The 20085-nt window shown below is 40.3% G+C and overlaps 3 protein-coding genes across 9 annotated transcripts; 2 read left to right on the top strand and 1 right to left on the bottom strand.

Annotated features, from left to right (window-relative positions):
- The first annotated feature begins 2487 nt into the window (after positions 1–2487).
- On the top strand, positions 2488–10460 carry LOC104422877 (2-oxoglutarate-dependent dioxygenase DAO). Its single transcript, XM_010035330.3, is given in 5 exon segments — positions 2488–3012; positions 8655–8856; positions 8859–9078; positions 9389–9704; positions 9955–10460. Coding segments are annotated over 4 exon segments (912 nt in total). The 5' UTR covers positions 2488–3012; positions 8655–8735; the 3' UTR covers positions 10210–10460.
- Positions 10461–13482: 3022 nt separating this feature from the next.
- On the top strand, positions 13483–16615 carry LOC104422876 (2-oxoglutarate-dependent dioxygenase DAO-like). 7 transcript variants are annotated; one of them, XR_005546919.1, is made up of 4 exons: positions 13483–13883; positions 14235–14988; positions 15656–16288; positions 16407–16615. XR_005546919.1 is itself a non-coding variant. In XM_010043469.3 (2 exons), the coding sequence occupies exons 1-2, from the start codon at positions 13540–13542 to the stop codon at positions 14240–14242; spliced, it is 306 nt and encodes a 101-aa protein (XP_010041771.1). In that variant the 5' UTR covers positions 13483–13539; the 3' UTR covers positions 14243–15345. The 7 variants fall into 7 exon arrangements, 2 of the variants coding, with proteins under 2 accessions (XP_010041771.1, XP_018722767.1); XR_005546918.1 differs by having other exon boundaries at positions 15656–16615; XR_005546917.1 differs by lacking the exons at positions 15656–16288; positions 16407–16615 and having other exon boundaries at positions 14235–14447; positions 14775–15345.
- LOC104424015 (probable L-type lectin-domain containing receptor kinase S.5) lies at positions 15391–17922 on the bottom strand. The gene is made up of 3 exons (XM_010036416.3): positions 16687–17922; positions 16132–16482; positions 15391–16000 (listed from the first exon to the last, which is right to left on the bottom strand). Exons 1-3 carry the CDS (start codon positions 17903–17905, stop codon positions 15594–15596), a joined length of 1977 nt encoding a protein of 658 aa, XP_010034718.3. The 5' UTR covers positions 17906–17922; the 3' UTR covers positions 15391–15593.
- Positions 17923–20085: the final 2163 nt, after the last annotated feature.

Genomic DNA, 20085 nt, shown 5'->3' with positions numbered 1-20085 from the left:
CCCATTACCACCATTTTCTTGAGGTGTCATCATCCATCTCTTTTTGCTTCGCATCGACAAATAGGATTTTAATTGGTCTACCATTACTGATTCTAAGTTTTTGAAGGCAAGCAAATCGTAGTTCCTATTGTCATCCTTCCTCTCCCCATCTGGCAATTAAAAAGAAAAAAAGGCGATGTGTCCTTGGAGACAGAAGAAATGTTCATCCTCAGTCTGTGTCAAGTCAGAACTACAGAAGAAATGTTCATCCTCAGTGTGTGTTAAAGTCAGAACTACAGAAGAAATGTTCATCCTCACGAGTGTGTCAAAGTCAGAACTTTTCGAAGCTTTACCATCAGTTATTGGCACTCGTCATGATTAATGTAAGCCATCAGATTCCAAGTTTTCGAACACTTCAAGAGGTACCGATGCAAAAGAAGAATCTACATATTCCCAAACATAAAAATCCACCCATCTTCTGTTTCATAAATAATCATGATAGCACCCGTATATGTTTCATCTTCTTTAAGAATGTCTTCTTTTATCCAACCTTCCATTTTCTCCACTCTCTCTGAATCAATTCCCAAGTATTCCAGCACATTCTTGTATGGTCTCTCTCTCTACTTCACGGAGAACAATAGGCTTTCCATTGATGTAAATAATAATTCTCCTCTCATCTTATGCCAAAAGACAGGGCGACCCCATATGCCATTACAAATCCTCCATATGATTGATCTAATGCCATCAGTAGTTGGATTCCGGCAAACTTGGGTTTTGACGACCAAGATAGTAATCACCGTTTAAGATAGTTTGACTGCCAAGAACCACTCCATTTTCTCCTGACAGCATAATTCCTTATCTAGCTTGCTCTACTTTGTGCGAGTAGATCATATGACCCTTTCTTTATTTTATGGGATAAGTGCACTAGAAGTCCTAAAACTTGTCAAGAAAATGCAATTGAATCCTAAAGCAATAAAGTCCTAAAACTTGTAAAATTGTTTCAATCGAGTCCTAAAATTAACATCGTCAAACTTACTAACGAAAAATGCTGACGTGACACGGATGTGGCATTTTATATAATTTTTTTGGCTTTTTAGATTATTTTTTATTCAATTTTAAAAAATTAGATTAAAAAAAAAAAAAAAAAGATAAAATTTATTTTTAAAAATTGTTAAAAAAAAAAAAAAAAACAAAATGGCAACTCCTCCCCGCCACCGCTGCCCATTGTCGGAGGGGTCGGTGACAGTTGCCAATCTTGGGTGGGGGTGGCCGGCCCTCGCCCGGCCAGGGCAAGGCCTCACTAGCCCCGGGCGAGGGCCGACGACCTCACCAAGCTTGAGCGAGGGTGCCCAAATGTGGGCTTGTTGGCCCTTGCGGGGGGCCAACGGCCGTCACCGCCCTGGGCAAGCTGTCGCTGGCCTTGGGCAAGGCCTTGTCAACCCTTGCTCGAGGCCAGCGAGGGCCGGCGTGCCTAGATCTAGGCACTCTCACCTGAGCTTAGTGAGGGTCGGCCACCCGTGCCTAGGGCTGGTGACTGTTGTTGACAACTCTAGTGATGGGCAGCGGCGAAGAAAGCGCCGGCCAATTTTTTTTTTTTTTTTTTTAAAACCGTTTTGTTTCTTTAAATAAATTTTAGCTTTTCTTTTCTAATTTTTAAATCTAATTTAAAAAAAACCACATGGAAATAAAATTTAATTTTAAATGTCACATCTGCGCCACATCAGTATTTTATGTTAAAAAGGTTGACGGTGTTAACTTTAGGACTCGATTGAAATATGATTCAATTGCATTTTCGTTACAAGTTTTATGACTTCTATTACACTTATTCCTTATCTTATTATCAAAACTGCACCTAGAGAACCTTAAACGTCTTCATAATCTAACACTTTAATATACATATCAAGTCATGTATAAATCGTTTCATTTCAACAAATTTTATATGATTAAGACAATACTCATTTAAATCATCATAAATATCAATGATTGTTGATATTCAAATTTTTATCGGTGTCCATCCATTTTGCAAAAAAAATATAAAAAAAGGTAAAAACAACAACAACAAAATTATAAAAAAGATTGACTTACAAAAAAATATATAATAAAAATCGTTCACGTTATAGCAACCGTCTCCCTAGCGATAAAATATTGGGTATGACTCGTGTTCTTGTTCTAACGTGGCAAATAAGAAATCTTTTCAAATTGCGCCACGTGTCCAACGTGGGCCATGTTGACATCACTTTTCTCTCTCCTCGCTCTTCTCTCGCCCGACTCTCTCTCTTTGCCGCAGAATCTCTTCGCCGGCCACCTCGACCTCCGGTCTCTAGTTTCGATTCCAATCACTGGTTTCTCTCTTCCCGTTTCGATTCCACGCCCTCCGAGACGCTCACCCCATTGGCAGCTTTCTGGACGTGCGGGAGGAGGTGGTCACCGCGGAGGTCGAAGTGGCCGGCTGTTCGTCCGCGCCGGCGAAGAGATTCTGCGGCGAAGAGAGAGAGTCGGGCGAGAGAGAAAAGTGAGGAGAGAGGAGAGAAAAGTGAGAAAAAATTGGCTGACAAACGTGGGCCACGTTGGACACGTGGTGTGCGATTTGAGGTGGCTTGGTATTTGACCCAATATTTTCTACCCCCAATAAACAAATCCACTGAACTCCCCAACACTTATCTCATTGCTATTTTAGACAATAAACAAATACACCCAATTCCGAGACGTGTGTCTCAGGCACTCTGTCGGCACGCGTTGCCCCTCGTGTGCAAAAGGAGCCTCGCGTTAAAAATCCTCTGCCCTTCTGCTCATCCGCAATTCCCCGCCCCGAAATCTCTTTCTGCACATTCTCCAGGGGAGGTGCCTATATTTTTGACGTATTTTCGACGGTGGCCGCCGCCTTGCCTGACCTCGTTGGAACTGCCTGGAAGCCAGGTGATCTTTTGCTTGATTTGACTTCGCTGAGTTTGGAGCGTGCGGCTTCGATGATGAACTGACGAAGCAATTATTCCAAGCCGAGATGGTTTTGTGAGGAATCGTGCTGATTTGGAGGTTAGTACATCATATTCAAGTTGAATTTAGCATCAAACTCGCTTCGAAAACTCATATAAAAAGATTCCCACCAGTGTTCGATGATCTGTTTGCAAGAGATCTTGAATCCGACATGAAATAAATTATCTAGCAAAGGTTTAGCCAGGTATAGCTTTTTGTTCATGTTATTCATAGCCGAATCCAGTAAGGCTGTGTTTCTTTCTTCTTGGATGCATATCATGCTCACGGTGCTGGTCGTCCATGGTTGGAGTCTCAAATCCGCCTCCTTTTTTTTCTTTTTCTAAATACAATTATCGATTAGTCACAGTTGTGTTAGATCTCTATACTTTTTCCTCAAGTATGTGTAATCTGTTTTGTTGGAGATTGCCGTATGTGACTGCTGATTTGGAAGGAAATTTTGTTTTGATCAAGGATGCGCGTTAAATTGTAGTCACTGTCAGCGTGATCGGTGTCGATGAATGACTGACGATAGGAATGATTTGGTAACCATTAGAGCTCCGGCGAGAGCTTGGTCAAAGGGTTGGAGTGTCGATGAAGAAGTCCTCGTGAAGAAGGCACGAAAAACAAAACAAATGATGAAAAAAGAGAAAAGGAGATGAGAATAATAGATGACAGAGAAAGAAAATAATAAAAGAATAGAAATATGGGCTGGGGGTGTTGATAGAAGCTGAGATGAGATTGTGGGCTAAGTCCGTTGGGTTGGTTTTTGGTGTGGGCTGGCGATGGCTTTCGGCTGGGCTTTGGTTTTTAGGAATTGGGCTCATTGGTTGAGCCCAGTTAAGCCGAAGACCCGAAGACCCAACCCGGACCACCAGGTTTTCGGGTCAGAAAATCGGGCCGGGCCCCGGAGTCCATTAAAAAATCATGAAACAATTTAAAATAATGAGTATATCAAAATTCGTTTAAAAATTTAAAAATAATGAAAAACATTAAGATTATAAAAAGGCCATAAAATTTTAAAAATCATTTAAAATAATAAAAAATAAAAATAAAATTCCAAAAACTAAAAAAATTAAAAAATCAGAAAATTCATAAAGATTCAGAAAATTCTAAAAATATAAGAAAAAAATAGAAATCCTTGAAAAAAGCTTTAAAATTAGTCTTTTAAGTATTTTCCTTTTAAAAAGTGGAAAATTCTTCAAAAACTAAAAGCCGAAATTGGATAAGCCATTAAGGCTTTATTATAGGGATTTTTGTATGACATTTTCTTTTTCTTTAGAGACAATATTAAGTTATTGTGTGTTTTTACTTTGATTACATTTCTTTACGCACCTTAATTTATTTTCATTTTTAGAATAGATAAGATGAACTCTAAAAATCTTCAATAGGTTGCCTTGTCATTTGGTTAGCACATAATTAAGTTTAGGTATTGAAAGTGCATCAGTTCTAGAACTAGTGTAATCAAATCGTCGTTCCAAAGATCTTTGGGTATGCAAAAAGTAAGATACTATTATATCTCACTTGATTTCTAATCAATCTCAATAAGTTAATAGTGCCTCCTTACATAGAATTTGCATAGGATTAATTGAATGAAAATTGCATGTCCAATGTCATGCGAGGTATAGGTGTGGGAGAACTCGCGCTAACAGAAGACCGTTGGCCTGACTTTAACAATACCTCTAAACCTACATTTCCCTCTCGAGAGGTAGGTCGCAACAATGGTCAAGTCTATTAATCAATCTTATCAGAATCACATATTAGTGGTCCATTCCATTGATCTAAATCCGTATCACATTACATCTCAAAACCATAGAAGTGGCTCTCACGAGATTGCATCATCATATAGCATTTAGCTCTTAACCAACACATATTAATAGTAAGGCTCTAGAGGTGATTCTCACGAGATTATGCTATTATATGTCACTTTGTTCTTGACTATAAGGCTTTAGAGGTGGCTCCCATGAAGTTTTGTTATTGTATGGTACTTAATTCTTTATTAGTCCATATCACAATTGGTTTCACAAATCAAAACACAGTCTTTTACAAAACAATTGTCTCCACAAAACTAACTCGGAATCCGTGTCATAAATTTATTTCATATACCGTATCAAACCACCTTTCGTAAATCATACTCAAATCAACGCAATTCTTTCACAAAAAGAATTCGCAAACCCAAAATATATCTACTTTTCAAACTCCGTTCATTAGACAATATATATAATGCATTTCTTACACCATTTCGCAATTTATTTAATGAACCAATAAAGTTTCGAAATGCATTTCTAATTAAATATTTCCCAAATCATTAAAGAACATATTCCATAAATCAGTTCGCAACGTAATACACACAATTAAACTTTCATGACACTTTCCAGAACAAGTTTGTCAAATCATTCAAATAAATAAAAAGTTAGTAAATGCCTGATCCGAAGTTGTGCATTTAATATACTATGGACATTATTTTTGCCTTTTAGCAAATTCACAATGTGCAGATATATGTCTCCTACTTTTCATAAGAAGAGATAGCACCACTCACCTCAGAACGCTTATGACCAAACAACAAACATTACTTGATTGTGGAATAAGCAAGAAATAACGTTAAAATTAATTAACATACTACCTCATTTGCGAAAGCTATGCCTAAACACTAATAAATATACTTCTACACATCAACAAATTGCATATCAAAGTGTATTCAAGCTATTTGCAATGTGAAGCTTGAACGTAAAACTTAGTCACGTCATAACTCTCTTCATTAAATCAAAAGTACTAATAGTCAATAGCCCGGTTAATGTAGTACAACAACTCCAATTTGACCAACTCAAAATTGAGCCAAAGACCAATGAAAATACAACCTCAAATTCTCTGGATTAGCACTATTCAACATATGTGTGAAATTTCAAAATTTTGTTTTAGGCAAATCATAAGTTCAAATCAATTTTTGTAAAATATTTCTGCTCTACAACACCCTAAATTATCATTTTTATAAAAATTACAAAGCTCAACAACCCAAAAATTGAATTTCACAGCTTGAATCTTGCATAATTCCGAATGTAAGTCCTAACCTCAAAAACTGGTTCGATTGAAAGAATGATAGGTGTGAACATTTATCGAGCATTACGAATCAAAGTAAGTTTGACTTTGGCAAATACCCCCGTCCTGAAACCCTTCATTTTTTGCCTTACCTTTTCTTTTCTCTTCTTCTTTCTCTCCTCTCTATAAGTCACACAAGCATAATCTCAAGATCTCCATAGCTAGAATCAAGAACACATATATAATCAACATAATTTGTTGCAACCCTATCTGGTCAAATAGAACTAGACGGGGCTTTTGATGAGCTGGATTCAAATACAAATGCTAAAGAATCATTACTTGTAGGCTTATATGTGAAAAACCAAGTTTTATATATTTATGACAGTCTTTCTTTAAATGATCTTTCTTCTTACAAAATAAGCAATAGTCACCATCATTCTCTAAGGATATTTTCTTAAGACCTAGATTGCTAGAATAACCGGAGGTTTCATGAGTTCCTTTATGAGTATGATCTTTGAACTTCAAGTTTACATCTTTAGGATGTAACATCTAACTTTACTAGAACTATTATACCTTTTATTGAAGAGTCCTTGCAGATGTATTCCAATCTTGGCGTTAGACAAGGCACACTTCCAAGTCACCAAGGCTTCTATCATTTGTTTAGCAATGGAGTTAGCTGACAAAACACTCTTTGAAGAGTCCTTGCATATGTTCCCAAATGGATCGCTTTATAGATGATAAGCAAATCCGAATGCTCTTTTCCCTAGTAGCAAAATGTTCATTTTAGGGTTCCGTACCATCGGTAGTGTAATTTACCAACCTATCCTTAGTAACAGCAATATCTACATCCACCAACTCCATCGCAAAAACATAAATCCTCTTTCCATTTCTTAAAAGATTGAATCAGTAAGAATCTCAATAATTATAGAGTCACCATTTATAGAGATGGTAACTAAAAAAGAGTAATTTGCATAATTAGCATCATATGAGTATTATGTAACTTAAAAAATTATAAATAACATCCAAAGATTTATAAGAATCAACATATAATCACCTTTAAGTAGAATATATGACATGTCATTGTATGCTCTCCACATGACAGCGACCATAAGAATATATTCTAACCTTCGTGAATTCACCATATTTGGATATATGAACCATTAAGATTAGTCACTCCTCAATCCTACGCTATTTATGTATTCTTTTATAAACTAATACACAATCACCTCTTTTGAGAATATAACCACGTATTGGTATAGGAGACATTCTACTATAATATAAGATCGATATTTTTTAAACCCAATTAAGTGTGCCACTTTGGCAATCACAACTCGATTGAATCCTTAAAACTCTCCAATAATAGGGATATAAATTTTATGTCTCACATTTACTTTATTAATATGATTTTAGACTTGATGACAAAGGCAATTTATTAATAAAATCACATGTCATGCAACTTACATTGCTCTATTCATTGATACATGTTGAACCTTATATATGTTATCAATGAATCACATTCTACACATTCTTTATGTGATAATATTCAAGTGAGCTAGCATCTATATTTCTAAAATTATAGAAAAATACAGTAATATATGCAAAAATACCCAAAAAAAATGTGCTTATTAGGGTTCCTTTTTTTTTTTTTTTCATATTCATAAAAGCATCATAGTGTAGAGCATCTCCATACAAGCATGTAGGTACCAAGAACGGCCAAATCAAAACTCAAACTTGTTCATACGCACTTTCGGAATGCATGACACGTGTTATGCACACGTCATCACTTGGCTGATCTAAACCACCAGCTTGATCAATTCGACCGGTCCAACCAATTTACCAGTTCGATCAACAGAGAATCAGATCGGGCGAGTCAACGAGTTGGGTCAATGGTTGATTGGGTTGGGTTGGTCATCCTAGTGGTTGACGTCACAAAGATGTTGGCCCTAGTTTGTACAAGGCACTCGCTGGCATCTCCTCGTGTAGCGGCACCTATTTGACGCGTGCCAAAGCCCAACACATGGGGGCGTGCGATGTCCCTCGGTAGCATGTGACCACTCAAAATACTCATCTCGATGAGCTCTTGCCATTTATTTAATCAAAATTGATTTTTTATTGCACAAAAAATACGAAAAAGAGTTAAATCCATATATTCGAGTTCTAGGCTATCATTGCTCTGATGCCATATAAAAGCCGTGAAGTACAATCTCAAGATCTTCATAATTAGAATCAAGAACACACATATAATTAAGTAAAGAGATTTGCACACCTGATTTAGAGTTCTTGTTCTTGATGCAGAATAGCGATGATCTAAATTCAAGTGCTTATCCTCTATTGCTTTTTGTATTACTAGCTTAATGAGACTAACCATCAACCTTAGTGTTAAGTAAGCATTTCTTATGTGAGGATATTTGTGTGTCAGGGTTAGAAAAGAGACTTGAATACTATTTATAGAATTTTCAACCAAACCCTCTTTCTTATAACAAATTGGGCTCAACTCGGCTCATATTAGCTAGCCCCATATTAGATTAATTAAGAAACCTTCTATTTCACATTATTAGACTAATTTCGTACAACAATCAATTATAATATCAATTAATTTAATCCACGTTAGAAATTCTTACGCTCTCTTCTTTGCCTGCATGTGTTTCCCTCGTACGTCAATGATGTAGATTATGCATGTGCTCTCACTGCTATAAACATAGGACTCAAGCTTAGTGAAAGAAGGCTCCCCAAAAGGAAAAGAAAAAAAGATGGGGGAAAGAGAAGGCACGAAGATTCCTGTGATCGATCTGCGAGGTTTCCAATCGCAGTACGAGAAGCTGAGAGGAGCCGGCAAGGAGTGGGGGTGTTTCAGGGTGTTGAACCACGGGATCTCAGAGGTTTGATGGGGGAGATGAAGGCGGTGGTGGCGTCACTGTTTGATCTTCCCATGGAGGCGAAGAAGAAGAATGAGGGCCAGGTGGTGGAAGGGTGTGGATACAAGGAGCCCACCAAGGCAAATCCTCTGTATGAATCTTGGGGGTTGGATGAGATGGGCTCAGCGCAAGCTGTGGATGTGTTCTGTTCCCAGTTGAATGCTTCTCCTCATCAAAGGTTAAATCTTTAGCTCTTCCTCACAGCGCAAACTTTGATTTTTGAGAAAAAAATTGTTATCGATGCATACTTCATTTCCAGTTCAAGCAATCATTCTTACACTCAGTACCTTCACTGCTGAAGCACAGGCCAAAATATGTACTCTATGTTTGATGAACTTCCAGCCCTTGGAATATGTACTCATACGTGTGTCTGTGTTAACAAAACAATGGAAATATGAGTCAAGCTGGAAAACAGTCATGAGATTGCTTTGTCAGTGTCTTGTTTTCAACCAGAGATGATATTGAATCTTTTGCTCCTTTTGCTTCAGAGAGATAATGAAGACGTATTGTAAAGCAATGCATGAACTAGCCATGGACATAGCAGACAAGCTGAGTAGATGCATGGGACTGAGCAGTGGCATGTTCGAGGATTGGGCCTGCGAACTTTGGATGAACAAATACAGCTTCATCCCTGAAAGTGTTGGCTCTACTGGTGTACAACTGCACACAGATATGGGATTCCTGGCCGTTCTTCAAGATGACGATGCCGTGAGTGGTCTTGAAGTGATGGACAAGTCCGGTTCGTTAGTACCAATTGATCCTTGGCCAGGCACTTTTCTTGTGATTCTCGGAGACATGGCTGTGGTATATGCCTTCTTAATCAATCAAGATACTATTGCAATTGTTCTAATAGTGTCCACCAGTCCGAGTATAACCGACACCTGCCGTTCAGACTGGAACCCACAAACAAAGCATGAATACCAGATTGTTTTCCCTCTTTCCATTTTGATCGGTTGAGAGCCTATAAAATAGCTGAACAAGCCTGCTTTAGAATTCTTCTTTGTCTTGACGGTTTTTCAATAGCGTTGATCACTCCTTGCATTACATGTTCTAGGCATGGAGCAACGGGAAATTGGGCCATGCAAAGCATCGAGTTCAATGCAAGGAAGGAAGAGCTCGGTCATCGGTGGGCGCTTTTCTGTTGAGTCCAAAGAAGGCAGCTATTGAAGCCCCAGAGGAGCTTGTGGATGCTGAACACCCACGCCTCTATGCCCCTTTTACTCATTCAGACTATAGGAAACTCCGGTCAGTAGTAAAATCACGCACAGGCGAAGCTCTTGCTCTATTCCGAGCAGCATCTGAGATGTGATATGGACGTGAGTCTTACCATGTGTCATTGACTCCAGGTTCAAGAAATAAAATAAAGTGCTATAGGCAAAACTTTGTGTCTTTATGCAAGTTTAAGACGATTGTTTGTGTTGATTTGTGCACATCTGCAGAACATGTAATACTAGTTCTGCATCTATGCTTGTTGAAGTGCAGACGCTGTCTAATCTATAAGTGGTTATTGGCCTAGACAAACGAATGAGATGACCGTGGTAGACACTTGTTTTTCGATTAGACAATCATGTCAATCAACCATAATTTTTACTAAAGGCAAACAAGAGGAGAATTGCACAAAATAAATAAAATAAAAAAGTGGCATTAGCAAGATAAAAAAGAAAAGAAAATAATGGGTGAAAAGAAATAGACATTGCCGGAATTAATCTCATTCTCACCACGTCCTCTTTAGTTTCCCTTCAGTCAACTCTCTTTCATTCCACGGGTTATATAAGCACACTTATCCATGGCTGAGCTTCATCAACAGAAATATGCTGAGGCCAAGGCTTGCACCAATAGGAGGGGAAGGATCAACGGCCTGACTAGGAGTTGTGCTTCCTTGGTTTGAGAATGGCGCGCCCGTGTGTACAGTCTACACCGTTGCGCAAACATGCTCCTTGCGTCTTACATCTGCACAGATGATGACCAATTGAACTGTATGTAGATACACTCAGTGTCCTTTCTCAGCCCGATCGAACCATCTTCATCGTTTGCTTCACCAGGCCGTATGCAGGCAAGTTTAAGAGATTGCGTTATTGGGGACTCCAGGAGAGGTCGCATAATCACAAGCTAAGGTTCTTTTTCCACTCGCGGGGACAAGTTTTCCGAGAAACGGACATGGAAAGAGAAACAACATTCCTTGTGATGATTGTAAGGAATTTTTCTCCTTTTCTTTCTTTATTTTTGGTATCAGTAGAAACTTGGGAGAAGATCAAATTATAATACCCTCTTGTGTCGGCAATATCATTATATATATTCATATACTAGGGCTCCATGACACATGCATGGGACTGGCATATATGTTTGACCTTGATGAATAGAGAAAATAGTTTGTCTATTGTCTTGAAGAAGCTTTGCTAAATGATTGATAACCACACTATATCCGCCGAGCAAATTCTAACCGCAAAAGAAGTCAACCAACATGCAATTAGAAAATGATGGAAACACATTAATCAACCGAGCAAATTAACTGCAAAAGAAATCAACCAACATGCAATTAGAAAATGAGGGAGATCGTCAGGTATATAACATATAAAGATCAACTGGTCAAAGTCTATCGACTGTCCATTTCTTTTACCCATTTTTACACTGTCTGACGCTCTCCGCGTTGTCAAGTCCCTGCTAGCGAAGGCCGGGGAGATGGTGGCGGAAAGGGCCAGGGAGGGGCTGAGGGAGGCGGGGGGAGGCGGAGGGGCTGAGGATGGTGACGGAGCTTTAGGTTTTGGAGAGTGATGGGTGTATGGGGGTAAAAGAAGCGGCAGAGGAGCAAAAAGGACAACGAAAGGAAATTGTAATGAACAAAATGCACATAGTGGACTCAGCTAATTTCGAAGTACCGATTGAATAAATCATTTCATCCATTAATCGACATATGTTCGGTGAGCCTACATTTTTTAGATTTCACCTTTTATAAGTGATTATCGGCTAACCATTTAAACATTGGGAAAATCATGTCAAATTTTCCCTATAGGCAAACGGGACGAGAATTAAAAAAATATAAATAAAATAAAAACACAGGGCATTAGCAAAATAAAATAAGAAAAGAAAAGAAAAGAAAATAATGGGCGAAAAATAAAGGTATGGCCGGAATTCTGTCTTTTGAACCCCAATCATCTTGCCTCGTCTTCATTAGGCAACTTCTCCTACATTCATGCTCAACGCAGCCATTCAAATCGACTGCTTAATTTCTCTTCCCGTTCTCTTTAATTTCCATTCAGCCATGTCCGTGGAAATATAATAATATAGGAAGGAAGGATCAATGGCCTGACTAGTAAGTGTGCTCCCTTGGTTCGAGAATAGCGGCGCCGCCGCCGTGTTTACATCCTACGCGTCATGTTCCTTCGGTCTCACGTCTGCGGAGATGATGACTAATTCATCTCCTTCGAGCAATATACAGATACACTCGGTCGCTTTTCTCATCCCAATTGAATCGTCTTCATCATTTGCTTTGTCAAACTCTGTGCCTGCAAGTTTAAGAAATTACGTTATCGGGTACTTCAGACGGTCGCATTAGATGGCTCCCATAGTTCTGGACAACATCTTATGTAGATGAATCTCGAATATTTCTCCGTGTACCTGTTCCGCTTTCTAAACCTAGCGGCAACAGCACAAATCAATGGCTAGGGTTCTTCTTCAATGCAGAGGGACAAGTTTTCCAAGAAACCGACATTGAAAGAGGCACTATAGCGATTCCTTGTGATGGTCGTAAGGAATTTTTCTCCTTTTCTTTCTTTGGTTTTGGTTTCATCACATAAATAGAAGCTTGAGATAGGTCCATGGCGACTTTGCCAGTAGCCACGGTAGAGGGAGGCACCGGTTACTCCGCTAGTGTGGAGGTGGCTGCATCGTACATGGAAGAAGGAGATAGGGGTGGAAAAAGATTTTTAATTTTTTTCATTTAATTCCATATCAATATATACATGTCAATTTTTAATTGGCTCAAAGTGTATAAAAATTACACGCTATGACAACTTGTGACATGATACTCGTAAATCATTGAATATTCTCTCGACCATGGAAAGACAAAATTAGTTGAAGAGCCTCCATCAAGAGCTTTGGCTCCATGTCGCGAAAGATATCAAGGACCCTTTTGGCTTCATCATCATTGAATAAAATAAAATTCATCCTCACTTCATTTTGCTTTCATATTTTGAAATTTTTAGTTTATGTTTTTATATAATGTATTCCTATTTTACAGATGGAGACAAAAATATATTTCACTGCTAATCAAGTTCGAATTAACAAAACATTTGCTTTTAACATTAAATATATCTTTTTCTTTGGCAATCTTCACTGGTTCGTTATACTTCGACTCATAGTTAACACGAAATAACCTTAAATATTCGAGAAAAAAACATAAACCACTTCATTTTCGATATTTGAAAGCAGAATGAAATAATGAATAAAAATTGATGTGGAGGTGAAAAATCCCGAAGTTTTTTTCCCGCGAAAAACAACGGTTGGTCAACTGTCATCGCTGAGAGAGACAGCTTCTAACGACCGTCCATCACCTGCGCAACACAAGAACCTCAAGAAGGGCTTGAATCGATCCCTCTTGCTCCTTCTTGCAAACAAGGCATAGACCCAGAAAAGAAAAGAGATGGGGCAACAGGAAGGAAGAAATGTTCCGGTGATCGATCTGCAACGCTTTCCATCGCAGTACGAGAAGCCGAGAGGAGCCTGCGAGGAGTGGGGGTGTTTCCGGGTGCTGAACCACGGGATCTCGGAGGCGCTGATGGCCGAGATGAAGGCGGTGGCGAGATCACTGCTTGATCTTCCCATGGAGGCGAAGAAGAAGAAGAAGAAGAATGCGGTGGAAGGGAGTGGGTGCCTGGAGCCCGACAAGGCATATCCTCTCCATGAATCTTTGGGGCTGTGGGACATGGGCTCTGCTCAAGGTGTGGATGAGTTCTGTTCCCAGTCGAATGCTTCTCCTCATCAAAAGTTCGATCTTTCTCTCTTTCTCGCAGTGAAAAATTTGGTTTTCGAGAACAAATTGGCATGGATGCGTACTTCTTTCCCAGTTTGAGCGATGATTTTAACCCTCGCTGCCTTCAAATCTAAAGCATGAACCAAAATATGTATTCTACGTTTGATGATCTTCCAGGTCTCGGAACTTGTGCTCATAGTTTTGGTGTTTCCTGCCTACCATAGATCTGTGTTAACAAAACAACCGAAGCATGAGTTAAGCTGGAAAACAGTCAAGATTGCTTTGTGATCTTTAAGCCCTGACAGTTTGTCAGTCTCTTGTTTCCAACCGGCGATAATACTGAATCTTCTGCTCGCTTTCTTCAGAGAAATAATGACGATCTATCGTGAAGCAGTACATGAACTGGCCATGAACATGGCAGACGAGCTGACTTGAAGCACGGGACTGAGCAGCGGCCGGTTTGAAGATTGGGCCTGCCAACTCAGGCTGAACAAATACAGCTTCAAACTATTGGCTTTACTGGTGCAGTACTACACACAGATATGGGATTCCTGGCCATTATTCAAGATGACGATGACGTGAGTGGTCTCGAAGCGATGGACAAGTCTGGTTCGTTTGTACCAATTGATGCTTGGCCAGGCACTTTTCTCGTCAATTTGGGAGAGATGGCTGTCGTATATCCCTTCTCATCAATTCAGGTACCATCGGAATTGTTGTAGTGGTGTCCACCGGTGCCAGTTCAACTGATACATGCCGTTCAGATGGGAACCGACGAACACAGCATGAATGCCATATTATTATCCCTCTTTTATTTGACTGGTTGAGAATCTATGAATTAGCTGTAGAATTCCCTTCGTCTAATGGTTTCCAATAATAGTGATTACTCCTCTCATTACATGTTCTAGGCATGGAGCAATGGAAGATTGTGCACTTTGAAGCATCGAGTTCAATGCAAGGAAGGAAGAGTTCGGGTATCAATTGGAACTTTTGTAAAGGCACCAAAGGAGGCAGATATTGAAGCCCCAGAAGAGTTTGTGAATGCTGAACGCCCACGCCTCTATGCCCCTATTTCTTTCACGGATTATAAGTAACTTCGGTCTGTGAAAAAATTGCACACAGGTGAAGTTCTCGCACTTTTTCAAGTGGCATCTGAGACATGACATGGATGCAAGTTGCACCCCTAATTGTCAACTCCGGGTTTAAGAAATAAAATGGAGTGCATAGGCAAAACTATGTATTTTGTATGCAAGTCTATGACGATCAGTAGTGTTGATTTGTGCTTATCTGCAGACAACGTAATACTGGGTCTGCATTCATGCTTGTTGCAGTGTAGACACTATATGATCTGTAAGTGGCTATCGGCCAAGTCAAATACCCAAGTATGATCGTGATGGACATTCGTCTTACAATTGGAAATTCTGCGACACTTCCTATGGAATTGCTGAAATTCAAATAAACAAATCGAAGTGAAAGGCACAGATTAGCATGCCAAGTCCAACACAATAGCTGGCTTAAAAAGGGGAAAATAAAATTAGACGATAGCTCACCATATCCTAACCGCATATTGAAGGAAAAAAGAAAGAGAATTCTTTCCATGGTAGATAAAATGACTGTCAATGTGCAGGCAAACACTCTAGAATATATAAGTGATGCACTGATGCCACCCTCCGTTAAAGTATGAGTTGTGACCCACTTATCAAGAAAGAATCTTAGCGAGCAATGGCCTAATGCGAAATCGTGATGGTTAAGTCATCTGTATATTCTGAATCGATGTTCTCCTCCACAGCACCTGCAGAGGGCCACACGAAAGCTGGTCTAAATGGCGGGACGTATGGCACTGGCAGCAATCCTGAAGCAATCTGCAAAACGGCCTGTGTTTTGGGTCTCTCGCTTGCATTTGGGTGTGAACATGCCAGACCCAAGAGCAGCAGCCGCTCCGCCTCCTCTGCCACATAATCTCCCCTCAGCCTCTCGTCAACTGCCTCGAGTATTCGCCCATCACGATGGAGCGACCAGACCCAATCCACCAAGAAGCAGAATCCACCAATCTTGGTCCATGGTCGCTGACCACACACAACCTCAAGAACCACTGCTCCAAAGCCATAGATGTCAGATTCCCTAGTGGCTTTACCTGCATCATGAATGGGGGCACTGTCAGACCATGCATTAGAATGTTCATGGTTTCTGTGCCTGATCGTTTTTTGGAATTCCAATGAGCAAATGTGTCAAATTTTAATCGTCTCAAGAACTATGATGGACTACCTGTGTGCAGGCACTCAGGTGCAATGTACCCAAGAGTACCCGGTACACCTTCGAGCTCTGCGTAGGAGGTCTTCCCATTCTCTATGGCTCGGGCCAAACCGAAATCGCCTAGCCGGGCGTTGAAGCTAGAGTCAAGCATGATGTTGCTGGCCTTAAGGTCTCTATGCACAACCTTCTGTTCGTATTCATTGTGCACATAGTGCAAAGCTGATGCAACTCCTGATATGATCTGGTATCTGAGGTCCCATCTTAAGGTTTCTTTCTCCGCTCCACAGAATATGTGCGCGTCTAGGCTACCATTCGGCATGTACTCGTACACCAGCAGAAGCTTCCCATTCTTGTAGCACCACCCTGAGAACGAAAAACAATATCGGTTGGGTGGTATGATGAAGGATTGCTTAAGTAACTCAATTTGACTTGTATAACAAACCTTTGATTTAGCCACCTTTTGCTTGGTTCAATTCAACTCAATTTATTTGATTAATCATCAGGTTCTAACTCTCTTTAATTCACCAATTGCTCTACATAGATTGAGGAGCAGTTTGATTTACTTACCAAGTAATTTGACGAGATGTTTATGGCGCAGCCGATTGATGATTGTAAGCTCAGCCAAGAAATCATCTTTGCTCTTGACGTTGTCCCTGGAGAATCTCTTTACAGCAATCTGCAGGCTCTCCTTTGACAATACGCCTTTGTAAACCACACCGAAACCGCCCTGTCCTAATTTGTTCTTCTCATTGAAGTTATCCGTGGCCACCTTCAAATCCCTGTACCGGAACTCTCTTGGAGTCCCCGGGAGGGACTGGAGGGTCCCCCGTATCGTTGGGTCATTGGCCGTCTTGTATTTCTTGTACAGAGTACGCTGTATCCACCATCCTGCCAAGAGAATCACCAAAAGGGCCACCCCAACACCCAAGGTGATCATTGCCTCGATGAAGAGACCCTCATCCTCCGGTGCCTCCTCCACCGTCAGATTCCATCCTAGCACGCAATGCAACTCTGTTGCATTGCCCGTCGATGCAGCGAAACCAAAATAGGAGCGTTCATTCACATATTTTGCAATGTCAAGATCTTTTTTAGTCATTACAGGAACGCTTGGTCTCTGCTCGGCAGGTTCAAGATTTTCTTCACCCACCATGAAAACCTGCAGAATTTTGTTCAGTCCATCATATTGGATCCAGATAGTGAAATTTTTTTCAACCTCGGGCACAAGCTGGATGCCAGAATCGGACAAGGGCACATTTAGTTCTGACTTTACGCTATTGATATTGAGACCGATGTGGTTGTCGTTGGGGTCGAAATCTTGCTTGAAGGTGTCAAACTCGATAGCCACAAGACGGTTGGTGGCATTTCCATCGGTGGCGGCATTGGTAAGGCCCAAGTACTGCCCTTCGCTACCTGGGGGAAGGTTGAGATCGGGCGCTATCACGAATGCCATGCCCTCTCCGTGACTTGAAGTATTTTTAAGCTTTGGGATGTTGATGAAGAAGGAGGTGTTGAATGAGGCCACTCTTTCTCCTTTGTCATGGAGCTTGAAACTCTCTTTGAGCATAATTCTTCCGGATCGGTTAGAGAGATTGTAGTCCCTCGCACCAGAGTCCGGGGTCACTTGGAGGGCACCGTTGTTGATACTTGCCGGTGCAAGGACTTCAAATACATCGTGGTCGGATTCATCAAACGGCCCTGGGTTCTCTATTGTGCGACGGCCTTGGGTTTCTGAAAATACCATTGAAAGCAGGAAGGTCAAGATGAAGAGCTTGAGTCGCAGACCCATTTCAGGAAGTGGATTGCTTGAGGTCGCAGCCTCTAATCAAAAGTGCAGGGTCTTATGCACGTTCTTATATCTCGTGTCGAGGAAATCAAGGTTCACACGCAAAATTGAATTTGGATCCGTATGTTTTGCGAGGAACTTTCCCCCCAAAGATTATTCAAACTTTTCAATGTGCCGGAATTCCTCCATGACCGTCTTGCAATGAAATGACGTAGAGTCAGAACTCAATCGTGAGACTGAAAATTTCCCCCTAAATATGTTGATTGAAAATTTCGTTCATATCATGAGATGAAATCACGCCTTTTTACAAGTCAATGCAACATTAGCCTCACCCATGACACCTACTTCAAGTCGAATTCAATCACAGAAAAAGCGCCGCCCAGCTCTCATAGAACTCATTTCAGGAAGGTGGCCATGAAGTTTTTGCCATCGAGATGAAGCTCCTTCTGTCAAACATGGAGCAGCCGCCAAATTCACAAGTAAGCGCGTTTGAGACGTTGCTGAGAAACTACGTATGTTGACGGGCCGAGCTAGAGAAGATTCTTCATTGTCTGATGCGGACCTATTCCCCATCGGACACGAGAGAGAGAGAGAGAGAGAAAAAAAAAAATTTGACCAGAAAGAATCAGAAACCCAGATTTTACAAGCAAACTAGGATATTCCATGAGTAGGAAAAATTACCAAAAAGTCTTAAATCTATTGTAATTGCACAAATTCAATTCTAAATTTATTTATTTTTTTACCAATTGAGTCACAAACTTTTTTGGTGTCAATTCAATTCTTTACGGCCAAATTTATGCCAAGACTAACGTGAACGTCAACCGACGGCAGAAGACAATATTTTAATGTTATTTTATTTTTAAAATTTTTTTATTAATTTTGTAATCTTTTCTTCTTTTTTTTTTTTCCTTTTCTTTCTCTCTTTTTTTTTTTTAGTCTCCTCCCTTCTTCTTTCGCCGAACGACCAGAGGGGAGGGCTGGTCGCCGAATTAAGGCGGTTGACCAAGCCTAACTGAGGGCAAGCTCACCCCGCTGTCGCTCAGCCATCAACAAGACGAGGAGGGCCGCCTAGCAATGGCGGGGCGAGCTTGCCCTCAATCGAGCCTGGCCAAGTGCCTCAGTCCGACAATTGGCCCTCCCTCTAGTTAGTCACCAGAAGGAGGAGGGAGAAGAGGAAAAAAAGACAAAACAAAAAGAAAAAAAAAAAAATGCAAAGATTAAAAAAATAAAAAAATATTATCCGTTGGCACCAACAAGCATCTACATCATCGTTGGTTAGCCAAATTTGTCCAGAGAAAGACTAAATTAGCATAATTGCAAAAATTTAAAATTCAATTGATAAAAAAAAAATTTAAGACTAAATTGACATAATTACAATAGATCTATAACTTTTTTGGTAATTTTTTCTCTCTGAGTATGCTCCTATCATTTAATAAGACCTTGGTCCTACATGAGCAAGTTCGGACCACGTGACAAGAAAGGGACACGAGTCACCATCGCGCAATAATTTTCCGAGAGTTACCCTGAAATAAACTGCTGTGGCTTGAGAAACATTATTGACGTTGGGTGCCTGATAGCGAAATACGAGAGGGATGCCGTGGCCAAATAGCATCACCTCCATAAATTGGTTTAAAAGGCCTTTGCTTGTGTCAATCAAACTCTGGTCCGCCTGATCCGGGTCATACCGTACGGCCTCTATGGTTTCCGGATCATCACTTCTAGGCTTAATCGTCCTTGACGGTTCATCAAACAGCAGGGGTCTTCCATTTTATGCATGTTTCTGGTCTCAATCTCCCAATGTTACCATGAAATCTGCTGTCATCTCCATCTGAGGATCCCTGCTTCTCTGATGCTCTCAGTAACAGCACCACCCCATACTCTCACAGTAACAATCACGAATAAATTTTTTTAAGTATCTCAAAGTCAAATAAAATAAGACCCGTGAAAGAGCTCCAAAAAGTTCTCCATAAAAATAGAGAAGAGAAAAAAGAGGTAACCAGAAAGATATTTAAAATTATAATTTTTGACATGAAACCATTACAACATTGGTGTTCAAATCAGTTAGAACCCAAACTGTGACTAACTTTATCATTTGCTGTCTCTCAAGTTTTAAGTGGGTCGACATAACTGAGAGGTTGAGCTCTACTATGAACAAGGATCATCATCTGTACTATATAGACCGT

The sequence above is a fragment of the Eucalyptus grandis genome, chromosome 10, assembly GCF_016545825.1.
Source record: "Eucalyptus grandis isolate ANBG69807.140 chromosome 10, ASM1654582v1, whole genome shotgun sequence".
NCBI classification, from domain to species: Eukaryota; Viridiplantae; Streptophyta; class Magnoliopsida; order Myrtales; family Myrtaceae; genus Eucalyptus; species Eucalyptus grandis.
This window is presented reverse-complemented; position numbering and strand designations above follow the sequence as displayed.